We start from the raw sequence: 13,826 nt of genomic DNA, 5'->3' as shown, positions 1-13,826 counted from the left end.
TACTGCCTTCTGGCCACACTAGTTGATCTAGAAGTAGAAGCCTGATGCAAGCTATGGCTACCATGGTATTCCATTACTTGACAAAGATTGATTGTTCCAGGATGGGCATCATAGGCCTGTCAGTCCTTTCTCATCTAGATTTTGTTCCACAGGTCATAGTTAGTTGGCTCAGGATTGGTACATGACCAACCCTCAGGATTGAGAGTCTGAGGCACCAACCATGATATATATTGTAACTTTGGGAAGCAGTGCACAGCTTTGGACACGGGATTGGGCTTCCCTCATCTTCAGAAGGCCTTGGGGTGGGGCATCAACTCAGGGTAAGGCTGGGTAAGGAGGCCACTTCAAATTGTTATTCACCATTGCTCTCAGGGACAAGCAAGGGAACCTTGTGATACTTTGAGGGAGCCATCACCACACAAATAACTCCTCTGCTTGCAACCTTATTTCTACTGCTTTATTAGTTTTTCTTTATATGGGGATGTTGAGTGGAAGAGAAAGTTCATGCTACATTTATAAAAAGTTGAAAGTAACACTTGCAAAAGACAGTATTTATTTCTCTCCCTACCTTCGCTGATGCCCCCACCCTCTCTCTCTCTCTCTCTCTCTAAAAGATTATGAGATCTCCTCCTTTGGGGAGGGTGGTGGCTGTTGTTTAGTTGTTGATGTGTCAGATTCTTTTACAACCCCATGGACTGTAGCCCACCAGGCTCTGCTGTCCATGGGATTTCCCAGGCAAGAAAACTAGAGTGGGTTGCTGTTTCCTTCTCCAGGGGATCTTCCTGAATCAAACCCTCATCTCCTGCTTGTCAGGTGGGTTCTTTACCACTGAGCTATCTGGGAAGAAAAGAATTTTGAGAGCAGGTGAGATCTGGACACGGAAGGCAAAAGGGAGGCTTCTACTGTGTACTAAAAGAAATAGGGGCTAAGAACATAGAATGTATAATGAGCTTTGAAGACATTATAGTTTCCTCTAGGCCAGTTTATTTTTTCATCGAGCAAGAAGAATATACAGTATATATCCCATGCATCTGTAAATGATTCTGTTTGGCATGATTCCTGGTGATTTGGTTAATTTATTTTTAAACTAGATTGAAGTTATAGGAAAGCACATTCAAACAGTTATACTCTGCAAAAGATCATGGTAACAGTCCCTATAGCCATATTGAAGATTTTGAGGAATTAAGAAGAGAATATAGAAAATAACTGCATAAAGAAGGCACTCTTCCTAAACCTAAAGGATAATCATATATCAATTTAGGGTAATGTCCTCATACACAGGTATATCCTATTTAAACCCTTTTCAAAAGGGATATCTTATTCATATTCTTCCTTAAAACCAAATAGTAATTCTCATTTGCTAAAACAAATAAACAAAAAAGGTGCTATAGATAATGAACTCCAAAAGAATGAGTGAGACAGGGGTAGTGATAGGGTGAAGAAGCACAGAATAAAAATTCACATGGATACAATATGTTATGTGAAATACGTAAAGGCTGTTGAGAGATCTCTCTGAAATCAAATAGTAGTTTCATTTAAAGAGAAAAATACATCAGCTAAAGCATGGCAGGATTTTTTTTTCCCTCCTAAATTAAAATACAAAGTATTAGGTGACTGAAATAAAATCAAATGAAAACTTACTCTTGAAAATTTATTTAAAGTTCTTATAAAGTATATTGTGACTCAACAGTAAATATTACTTGAAAAGATATAACAGTTAACTAGCAATGTCCATCTGTGCAAAAAGGTAATTTAAATACCATGCACTTTGATGAATGACTTTTTAAATGGCCTTGCCCATTTTGTCCCATTAGTTTTCAGTCATTTCAGGGTAATGCATGGAATATGAAGACAACAGTCCATTGAAATCATGTCTTTAGATTTAAAGAATAATTCATATATTTAATGGTATTACCATTCCCTATTCAGTACATAAATTTTCTTTGTTTGAAAGACTGAGCAAATACCATTTTTTTTTGGTTTGCTTTTTGCTTTTTGTTTTAATGTCAAAAGAAGCATAAAATTAAGTAATTTTGTATTAAAAGCCTCTGTACCAAATATTTTAAGGTTAGAACTTTTCCTAGTCCAGAGACTATATAATTCCATAATGACTTGGAGAAATTACATAATTTATAATCTTATTAGGTTTTTTTTGAAGTGAAACTTAATTTATATGAACAACCTAAATATAATCATGGCTCATTTGAGAAGAATCTTTCATTTGACTGCAGCTTCTCAGTAAATACTAGGCAGATAGAGTTTAAAGCCTCTGTAGGGAATAGGCAAATACATTTCACAACAAGGGAGATTTAAGTAGCCTTGAAAATGTTCAGTTAAAGCTTTTTGACTATAAATAAAATCACTGGGGGTCTACATAAAACTTTAGCCTAATGTAGTTGCTAGTCTAAAGTAAATTCTAGTTAATAATTATTATCTTTATGAAAACAAGGTTTAGTGATTTAGAAAAAAAGCAAGGCCCCAAATTCTACAACTTGATGAAGCCAAATAATTTCCCTTTTCCTTCCACTGAACAGAATATCATTATATTTATTTTAATACTAAAATTTTATTTAAAGGGATGATCAGTTAATGTAAGTGGAAATTAGTGCAAATACTCTATATCATTCCTTCATCAAAACTAATGATTTTTTCTTGCTTTCTAAAACTATTGAAATGAAGTATATCCTACATTTCAAATAATAGTATTAAATAATAAAAGTGAAAAGAAAATTTTAAACCTGCTTTTCTGTCAGTCAGCAATCAAAATATTTATTTTACATAATATGTGTCCTTCTCATTAGCCTCTGCATTCTTGGATTCACCGTCTCACCTTTTGAAATAGGTGAGAACTTTAGAAAAAGAGCAGAGAAGGCCTGTGAAATGGATGAGTAGTTGATCAGTTGACATGAATGCTAAATGTAAAAAAACAGAAATGGTTTTTTGGGGGGAAGAGGAGGGAGCACTCTGAGTGGCATGTAGGATCCTACTTCCCTTACCAGGGGTGGAAATTGCATCTTTAGAGTAAAAGCCTGGAATCTTAACCACTAGACCACCAGGGAAGTACTGACAACAGAATTTTGATGGAATAATACTTGTCTTTAAGTGCTAATGAGTCATAAGCAAAACTCAGTTCTCTTTCCTAAGGTCAGAACAGCAAGTCTAATCAGTACGAGCACAATTCTCACCAGGTAGCCAAGACTGCCACAACATCTCTATATACATTTTGCTAACCAAAGAAGCTTGGAGATATTGCCTTGTCGCTTCCATATTTTGTTCTTCCACATAAAGATGATCACAAAACTATCATTATGATTTAAGCTCATCATGCTCAATTTTAAGATTTGATCCATCATAGATGAACATGAAGGTAACTGAGTATTTGAGCTGGGGAACTTCCCTAACAGATATGGTAAGTCAATGGAATCTAACAAAAATCCAATTGATTCTTGTTTCCTAAGGACTCAAGTCAACTCACTTCTTCATATTTTTGTTATTGCCACTTTATCATCTCCCACTTCAACCAATAATATCATTGAGTAATTGCATTCTCTACCTGTGGACTACTTGCAATCCAATCACTCATTATTTTCCCAGATCAGTCTTGCTGACATGGTTCTTCTTACTCATTACCTTCCTGAGCAAAAAATTTAAATGCTTAAAAGTGCCTCTTGAATTTGCATAGGGCTTCTATGGTGGCTCAGGTGGTAAAGCGTCTGCCTGCAATGCAGGAGACCCAGGTTCGATACTGGAGATCCCCTGGAGAAGGAAATGGCAACCCACTCCAGTACTCTTGCCTAAAAAATTCTGTGGACAGAAGAGCCTGGTGGTCTACAGTCCATGGGGTCAGAAAGAGCTGGACATGACTGAGTGACTTCACACACAGATTTGCATATATGTAGTTCAGGTTATGATATGCATAAAGGGTAATACAGACTCTTTTCATGGACAAATCTATCGAACTCAAACCCTCAAACTGTAAATAGACATACTTTTATAAAAATATTTAAAAAGATTAAATTCTTTGAATACCTAAAACTTCAATAATTTTTATATAATTTTTATGTTCATTAGTAGTCACTTTGCCTTTTGACTTTTAAGAGTTGCTTTTGATATTTTCAGTTCAGTTCAGTCACTCAGTTGTTTCCAACTCTTAGCGATCCCATGGATTGCAGCATGCCATGCTTCCCTGTCCATCACCAACTTCTGTTTTTTTGATATTTTACAAAAAATTTTTAGAAAAATTTGAAAAAATTACTCTTCCATTTTTTTCATTTACTTTTCATTTACATTTTGATAAATATATATTCAAATTTTTTATACTTTAATGCAACTAAATATTTTAATCCTTTATATAATTATTGTTTAAGTAAAATGCAAATTATGTGAAAATATTATAACAATGTAGTGATTTTGTTAAAATGAAGGTCAGAAAAATTTTATGAATAAACATGTAATTTATGAATTATATGTTTTACATTACTTTTTCAAACATCCCAGGCCTTCCAGTAGAATACGTAGACTTATAATAATTAAATTCCATCATCTTTCATGTTTGCTGGTTTTAGCCATATGCAGGTATAATTGTCAAATTAAGAGAAAAGATCAACTTGATTTATAGCTATAAAATATTTAGATGTGTGGTATGTGGACCTCTATACCCCATGTCCCAAACATATTAGAAATATCAGCCATGAGTTTTGTGTGGCCACTGAATCCAACTTTTAATATTTATGTAGTTATTAAAAATATTTCATTATACTTCAGACATACACAGTATAACATATAATATAATGAACAACTACATCATTACCAGCCTGTTTAAGGTTTAAGAGAGTACCAGTAATTTGGTGTCCCTGTTTACCCATCTCCACCTACATTCACTCCATGCCTTCCAAAGCTAACCACTATCCTGTGTTTTTTATTGCTATTTCAAATGACAAGTTCTTTAAAGGTGCTTTCTATTTGTTGATGAAGTCTAGAGCTGTTTGTCACCGTATATGATAGCTGTTACACATATAAACTTGTGTACTTGTCTGAATAATTCTGCAAATTCCCTTTAGGTTTTCTAACTAGACAATAATACACATGAGAACAAAAAAATTTTGGAATTTTCCTTTCCAATTGCCACATTTTCTATTTTTTTCTTGCCTTAATCTGCACTGGCAATGACCTTTAGCACAGTGTTGAACAGAGGTGGTAAGCTAGCCTTCTTGTTTTATTTCTGATTTAAGAGGGAAAGCTTCTAACATTTCTTCATTAAGCATGATAGGTGCTGTCGGCTGATGATATTATTTCAAGAAGTGAAATGATGTGATCAGAGTCCTTTTAAGAAAAATTCTTGCTGACAGGAGGATGATTTGGAGCAGAAATACCTAGAAACCGTATTATAGGAATCAATGCTATTTTGTGAAAAAGTGATGGGGCCTGTGATGCCCCATCAGTAGAACACACATCATGGTTCTGACTCTGACATTGTAATGAAGAATTCCATTTTCACTTGCTTGATTCATCAAGTTAGACAAATGTTAACAGAACACAAACCCACATGGGTCTTCCAATGGATAATATCTAAAACTATGGTTATTTTACTTCATTACAGACTCCATATATGGCTCCATTACACAGAAAAGAATCATCTAAGTCTCTGACAATCAAATGGATCTTTTAATTCTCTTGCAAGTTTTTTCAGGAAACAGCCCAATAAGATGCTGACACAAAGCAAAGCCATTTTTTAGGACCACCCAAGAACAGCTTTAGGAAAATTAAAAATGTCTAAAGAAAGTCATCTCTCAGAACCTCAGTAGACAGAGTCATTTACATTGTTTTGCACTTGCATATTAGGAGAGGTAGACAGGAAACACTCAGTACATATTTTATAAACAGATATCTATTGAAATGAGGAAATTCAATCTCAAACCTTAAGCTGCAAAGTATTCAAGAGCTAATTTTTTTTTCTCCTTATATTGTTTAGGCTAGTCAGTAGATTTTTCTTCTCTTTTGAGCTCCTTATATTTTTCATTTTATTTTTCTATGTAGACATGTAATATAGACACTGATTATGTCTTGTAAAAAATAAGGATTTTGATCCCACTTAAAATTTTTGAGACTTTGTAAAACTGCTAAATTAATAATACTGCATATATTTCACTAATTTTTGTCTCCTGACCCACTGTCAAATATAACATTTCTAGTATAATGGACATGCTTAATTCTAACTAAATGGCCCTAAGGGACAGTATCTGTCATAGCAATGAAGTTTAATGACAATTCTGCTGACATCTCTCCTATCTGAAAATGAAATCATGTGGAAAATGATTTCTGTGCTAGCAGAATAATTAAAACAAACAAAATTTGATTTGGTAGAAATGGAAACTCAGTTTGTCTCTGTTTTCATGGGGAGGAAGATGATTACTTCACCACTAGCTCTAGTTGGTATTATGTTTCCATGCTCTTTAAAAACAATCATATATATACATATATAGATATAATGTATATAGATGTTCTCATTGTATTATAACTAAATCCAACCAATAGTGATGCTGATCCTAAGGGATTTTTGTGGGGTTTTTTGTTTGTTTCTTTTTGCTGTATGAACATTTCTCTGTTTTGAATATTGCTCCAGAGAATTGATTCTTTTCTGAGACTTAACACTTTGGATATACAGATATTTTCATTATTATGGCATTTCTTCTCATTGGCTTTGGCCTTTAATGAAATGCATGCTTTTGTCTATACCAGCCAAGTAAGAATTATACCTAAGTAAAATATGTGAGGTTGCTAGGTTCTGGCACTGTTTAAAAGAAATTGTGAAAAACAATTGAACGAAAACACCAAAGTAAGCTTTTATGATTTTAGGAACCAAGGGACTTCTATCAGAAATATTCTTCTACAAAGAGAGATTGCTTTAGTTCCTAACAAAAATTTTAATGAACAACAGCATGTACTACAAGGAAACTGGAAAATACAACCAATTAAAGTCTAACCAACATATTTCAAAGAAAATGTGAATAGAAGACTTTACTTGAATTCTGTCAACATAGTCTAACGACCTTTTTCTTTATTTGAAGATGGCTGATTTTAAATAAAAGTTATTCTATCTGCAGAAGAGAATTTACACAACGAAAATGCTACACTTCAACAATACATGAAATGTCAATTCATTCTCATAAGTCCACAAGAATATTCTGTGCTGTTCAAACAATGTTTTCAATGCAGCTGAAACATATTAACCACTCTAAGCAAAAACCACTTCATTCACAAAACATTCAGCATCCAGATTGTATTTTGCAGTATGAGATTGTACCAAATAATTATTATTTTCATGGATTTCAGAACACTCTGTTTTACCAAATCCTCTCAGAAGATTTTGTAGGTTTTTCTTTTCAGTTTTCAGTACACAAATGTCTCCTCTTCTAAGGGGATCTGTCTCACACCTCTACTTAGGCTGCTGTTGTTTCTGCCCTATTGTTTGTCTGCCTCCTTCCACGCTGGGCTTATACCTCAGTCATTTTATTTATTGACCCACTTATGCTCTTCCTAGGCATCAGGGTATCTCTTGATGATAGTGGTGAAAGCGTTGGGGTGACTCCCAGGTTCAGTGCACTCCTATCATCCACAACTTGAATCTCTGTCCTTATACTCTTTGAATCTTTCAAACATGTCCCCAAACTCCATTCTAATGCTTCCCTTTGTCAGTTGGTCTATAAAATATAATACCCCTTCTCTTTCTCTTCCTTTTAGTCTCATTGTATCTCCAAGAACCTTATTCTGTTGCCCTAATCACATACTGTATTTCTTTTTTTTTTTTTTACCAAAAATGCATAACATAGGGAGAAAATTCAAAACAGGAATGACTAATAAACCTCTTTCAAAGTTCATTTCCCACATATTACCTAATCTAGTACTCTCTTTGTAGTTAATACAATCCTCATCTCTCCTGATCTATTCCAGCCAGTGCAATCCAGGCTAAAATCAATATGGATAACTGAAAGATGTTCAAAATGTGTCTTGAAGACAGAATGAAAGACTCACATGATAGGAAAACATACACTTTACTTTTCCTCTCCTTTACTTTTTCGGTACATTTGTAAAAAGTAAAAAATGTTTTGAATTTTGCTAAGTCCAAAAGGAGTTTAATGGAATTTTCATCTTCATTTCAATGCTTTCTTATAGATTATCATTTTTAGATCATCAACTCATTTAATTAAGAAGGAATATTTCTAATACTCAATTATTTAAAATCTATTATCTATTAGGCATATTTCCTTCAAGAAAACATTTTAGGGGGCTGGTATTTTATTTAATTAGGTATCTATGAAACAAGTGATTGGGTTAGCTCTTTCCCAAATGATCTGGAACTAAAAAGAATTCGTATTTAGTATAATTCCCCGGTTTCCACTCTTAGATAAAGGCAGTATATCATACATAGTTTCTGCACCAAATTGTTTAGTTCTGTTTCATGGTTCTTACATACAAATTGTTCACAAGGTGACACTATGACCACAAATCTAAAAGTCAAAGCACTCTCATATAGATTAGAAAGGTCATGCTACCTGAAATGTTTATACCAAAAGCTTTTTTTTCTCCCTAATATCCTTTGGTGAATGAAATTAAAACACATTATTTATTTTAGATACTATAACCCAATAATTTCAATCATGACATACATTCCGACAACAAATCTTTATACAGCAAGTAATGAATGAATTTCAGTTCCTCGTGACTTAAAACTAGATTAAACTAACTGAAAGAAATTCAAAGATAGGGAATGTACAAGCTAAATGGAGGCCATAGAAAGGGTGAAGCTATGTTTTCATCAAAAAGAATGGGTATCTATGAAACCATTTCAAATATAAGCAATACAATGAACATTTATAATAAATCAAAGAAAGAATGGCTGCCTGTCTTTTTTAATCAATGAACAGTCTGCTAATCCAAAATGGTTTAAAAATCACTATTTGAAAATTCATTGCTATGTGCACATACATATAAATAAAAAGCTTGACTTTTACGAGCTTTCCTTCCAAAGCAAACAGAAAATTCAACAATATCTATTATAATCAGTTACTTTTGGGTGGTGGCAAAGAACATAACTCAATAGAAATTATATTAATTCCATTTACACAGAATCAAGGATGGTAAAGGGAAAGGCCGTAAAGTGTTTGACAGCAAAAAATTATTAAGAGAAGGGCTTTCTGAATTTTCTAAGCATTCATCGGCTATCTTTAATGCATACTCCAGTGAAATCAAGCAGCAATATGTACTGAAAAACATTTTCAGACAATAATAAAACCCTTAAAGGATACTAACAAAGTATATTTTTCACACTGGAAACCTAAGCTAAAGTCATACATTAGTGAATCCATATTATGAGAAGATTGGACACTTTCTATCATTGTACAATGGTGATATATTCAAGAGGTTTGGTACAGAGATCTTCCATAGAGACATTCATAACTGAAACATTTTCTACCCAGTCACATCTGTGATATTAATATTCTTCCCTTTGGCCATGGCACTACAAGCCATTTTTAGAGAATTTAGAATGAAACTTAGAAGTCGTTACTTTAATCACCTTTATCTTATTTTTTTGAATACTTAGTTTTCTTTTGATTAGAAAGATAATAAAAACTTGCTGCAGACCTTTTACAATATAGTGAAGTGCAAAGGTATAAAAAAGAATTGACCATAATCATAACTTCTGGCTCAATTAACATAACATTGCCATCCATTTTCTAGTTTCATGTATTCACTTAAAACAATATCATGAATGTGCTGTCAAATTCTTCACAAATACAGATTTTTAATGACTGCATAATATTTTATCCTATCGATGAAGCATACTTAAATTGTATTCATATTTTAGGTTGCTGAAGGTGTTCTTTAAACATTTTTTCTATATATATATTCAAAAATACATCATTGTTTCTAGTGAACATTCTCAGCAATCTGAAATAGAAGTGCATTAAATAAATTATATGTGCTGTGGTCCATGGGGTCGTGAAGAGTTGGACATGACTGAGCGACTGAACTGAACTGATGCTCATTATATTAAATATCTACTTAAGATGAATTCAGAGGAGAGGAAATTCTTCCTTTTATGCATGAAAAAATGTAGACCATACAAGTTATGTGATTGATGAGGTCCAAAACTAAAGCTATCTGATTTTCCGTTCTACTATATCTATGTTCGTAAAGGAGTCTACTGGATTCTCTCCGTAAAATCATCCTCTACAAGTTAAAAGTGCAAATGTTGGATCTCATTCTGTTGAAATGCGTTCTATTACTATAACAACTTTGCTATCTTTAAATTTATAACCCATTATTCATCTTTCTTCCATAAAACTATTTAATTCCTTCTTGAGCCTACATGCAGTGGCAATAAACCAAATAAGAAAAGAAAATTCAAATATTAAAAAATAAATAGGAAATTTTAGAACATAAGAGGGAAAAATTAGAGTAAGAGATTCTTTTCTTCTTCTTTTCTAGATTACAATTAAAAATTTACTTGAATATAGAAAAAGTCAACTCCATCGTGATTACCCATATGTAACAATTTAAAATAAATTGAAGAGATGCTATGATAAAGTAGAATTACAATTCAAAAAGTTAAAGCATGTTAAACCCACTTAGCTACAATTCTGAAGTTATTTGGGAGGGAAACAAAGGGTAAAGACCGCAGTCAATTTCTACAAGGTCAAGATAAGCACCCTAGAGACAATTCTGGCTGATTTTAGATAGGGAGCTTACTTCCAGGAAAAGTGCATTCCCTGTTCCAAGGGGGAGAAATATATCAACAATCCAGAAATCCTGAAACTTCCTGACTTTCCACAATCTCCAGTATTACTGATGGATAAGCCAAAAATTTCAACTGAGAATTATTGGAAAAATATAACAGCTTTCAAGTCCATATGCATTTTAAGATTCAAGATTATTTTGCCTTTTTTTAGAATTGTAAAACTTTAGTTGTTATTTTTTAGAATTATAAAAATGTTAAAATAATTAAAATATTCAGATAACCATTAATTGGTCAAAAATGTAATATGAAATTTCTGTACCCAAACATCAGAGCTTAGCTTTAAATAAAAATGGTAGGCCTTTAATTCATTTTTTTTCCCCTCTATTCTTTTAACGTCATTTGGGAACATCATTACTATTTCTAGTCATAAATTCTATTGGAACACAAATATGAAATCTACTGTAAGGGTAAAAATATATATACTAAAAGTCATAAATGCAAATAGGTTAGTATATGTGACAAATGTTTTCCTTCATTCTAGTCCAGGTTCTTCATCTAATTTTGACAAATAAAAACAATACAAATTAAGTGAATGGAAATTGATAGTTTATTCCAACTTGTGAACCAAAAGCCATTCTGCATCTATATATTATCCACTAAAAAAAGAAGAAAATCACTAAATTTCAAAGTGGTTCTATGTCTCTGACTCATATTACTGGTTCAAGTTGTAAATTCAAGAATATTTAATTTAAAATGATGTAAATCAATGGCATTAAGGTCCTACACAGAATATATTTGCTAATGTTTTGCATATTGTAGTTTCTTATTGTAATAAACCCAATGAGATTGTCCTTCATACAAGTTTCTCACTTTTTCTTTCTCTCTCTTTTTAAACATATAAGTGACAGAAGATATTTTCATAGCTGATATATTTTCAACTTACATGGGTCTACTTAAAGTTCAATGCTTCACAGTACTACTATGAAGTACACAGCAGGAAAGAGAACCCAGAAAGAACTACACAATAGATATGATCTTGAAGGTTGGAATTGCAATTCCCAGTATTTTGGCTATCAACTCTATTATTTTTCTCTCCCAAATAAGAAAGCTTCTGGAATATCAGTAACTGACAATAATACTAATTATATAGATAAGATTGCATTGGCTTCATTTAGTAATAAAGAAAAAGCAACTCAATTTCAAGCTTTAGTATTTATTGCTGCTGCTAAGTCGCTTCAGTCGTGTCGAACTCTGTGCGACCCCGTAGACGGCAGCCCACTAGGCTCTGCTGTCCCTGGGATTCCCCAGGCAAGAACACTGGAGTGGGTTGCCATTTCCTTCTCCAATGCATGAAAGTGAAAAGTGAATTATTTACCCTGCATGTGCAACTGATAACAGAAACATTTTTAACATTTCATTTCAGAGTCACTTACCCTCACAATTAAAACCCAAACTAAAACTTACATTTTAATGTGGATGTGGCCAACATGATACACTTAATAGATTTAATTTTATTGATGAAAAAGAAATAAAACTGCTTTTAGGTGATTTATTTTCACTTTCAAGTTGCTACTAAGTTTCTACATGACAATCACTTCCACTGCACTCTCCAAGGGATTCTCTACAACAATTCCAGTCTGTTCATTTCATCTCTGATACACCTTACAATGGTTAAATTGTATTTCTTTAATAATTACTATGCAAAAGCAAGAAAGACCTTAAGTATTTTTATTATTATCATTGCAGCTAGAAAAAGAAGTAGATGTCTCCTAAAGTTCCCTTCCACTTCACACATAAACACTTATCCAACCCCAAGTCTCTTGTACTTTTAGTCAAAGATGAGTAAACTGACCACTCCTCCAGTGATGTTAATAGTGGTTCCTCACAACAGGTGAAGAAAAATGCTTTATATAGACCACCAACCATTTAGTTTTAGACAAAAGGATGTGAATAACATTTTTGCAAACCTATGTAACGGAGCTCAACATTATCTTTTACATACATACAAGTATGGACATGTCTAGATATAGGAAAATCTAATGGGTGGAAGATCTAGGATTTTAAAGAGACACAGGTGACTAGATAACAGAACGGTAACACTTTTAACATTTCATTTCAGAGACACTTACTCTCTCAATTAAAACCCAAACTAAAGTTTATATTTTAATGTGGACTTGGCCAACATGATACATTTAACAGATTTAATCTTATTAATAAAAGAGAAATAATGCAGTTTCCATTAATTAAAATATTCTTTATATAATGAGTTATTGCAGGGGTTCATAAATAGAGCACTTCTGTATGCATTCAAAACTGAACAAAATTGTAAAATATGAATTTAGTCAAATATTTTATGGAATATAAACATGCTATAAGGAACATAAGCATTTCTGTTACAAATTAAAAGCTGAAAAATGTTACTTAGCCAATATGATGTCCATTATAAATGCCTTTTAAACTACTTACTTAGAAAATTGATGTCTATAGGTCTTTCAAGACATCATTTCTGTTAAACACTAATTGAAAACATAAGGTACAAAACATTTATGTGAGAAAAAACAACCATTTCTATTGAGATCATAGCAGGCTGAAAGCATCTTTTGGCACTTGACTGAGTTGTCTAATATATATGTCTCACTCACACACATACCTACACACCTACTGACAGCTTACGTTATCTATATGATACTTAATTTCAAACATAAAGTGTTCCACTATAAAATTTGTGGACAACGTCTGTGATGTACTTTTCTTTCTATATTTGAAATCCAATCATATCAGTAATAAGATGACTTACCGGCCCAAATGAATTACTGTCAAAACTGTGTCCATGATGATCACCTTCAACCCAGATGTGACCACGGGGGACTTTGACATAGCGGTTTTTGTGTCCTATAGTTCTAGAAATAAAAAAAACAAATAACTATTGAGAAAAGATCAGAAAAGAAAGAGCTCAAATAGGGAAGCATACAAACTCAGTAAGGACAAAACTGCTATTATAAAGATGCAATGGATTATTATAGGCTAAGGGTAAGGTTACTGTAGAATTTTATTTTTAAATAAGATGTGGTTCAGTTCAGTTCAGTAC

The 13,826-nt window shown here is 32.9% G+C and overlaps 1 protein-coding gene across 2 annotated transcripts in view; it reads right to left on the bottom strand.

Moving 5' to 3' along the window:
• IMMP2L (inner mitochondrial membrane peptidase subunit 2) overlaps positions 1-13,826 on the bottom strand; it is a 924,620-nt gene that overhangs the window by 204,429 nt on the left and 706,365 nt on the right. For both annotated transcript variants that reach the window (XR_010663655.1, XM_065938918.1), the window contains exon 6: positions 13,536-13,638. Coding sequence is in view for 1 of the 2 variants with exons in the window: in XM_065938918.1 (XP_065794990.1) it covers positions 13,536-13,638 (103 nt within the window). In the remaining variant the exon portion in view is untranslated. The remainder of the gene's footprint in view (positions 1-13,535; positions 13,639-13,826) is intronic.

This window comes from Muntiacus reevesi, chromosome 6 (genome assembly GCF_963930625.1).
Source record: "Muntiacus reevesi chromosome 6, mMunRee1.1, whole genome shotgun sequence".
NCBI classification, from domain to species: domain Eukaryota; kingdom Metazoa; phylum Chordata; class Mammalia; order Artiodactyla; family Cervidae; genus Muntiacus; species Muntiacus reevesi.
Note: the sequence above shows the minus strand (reverse complement) of the source record. Positions and strands in the feature narration are given on the sequence as shown.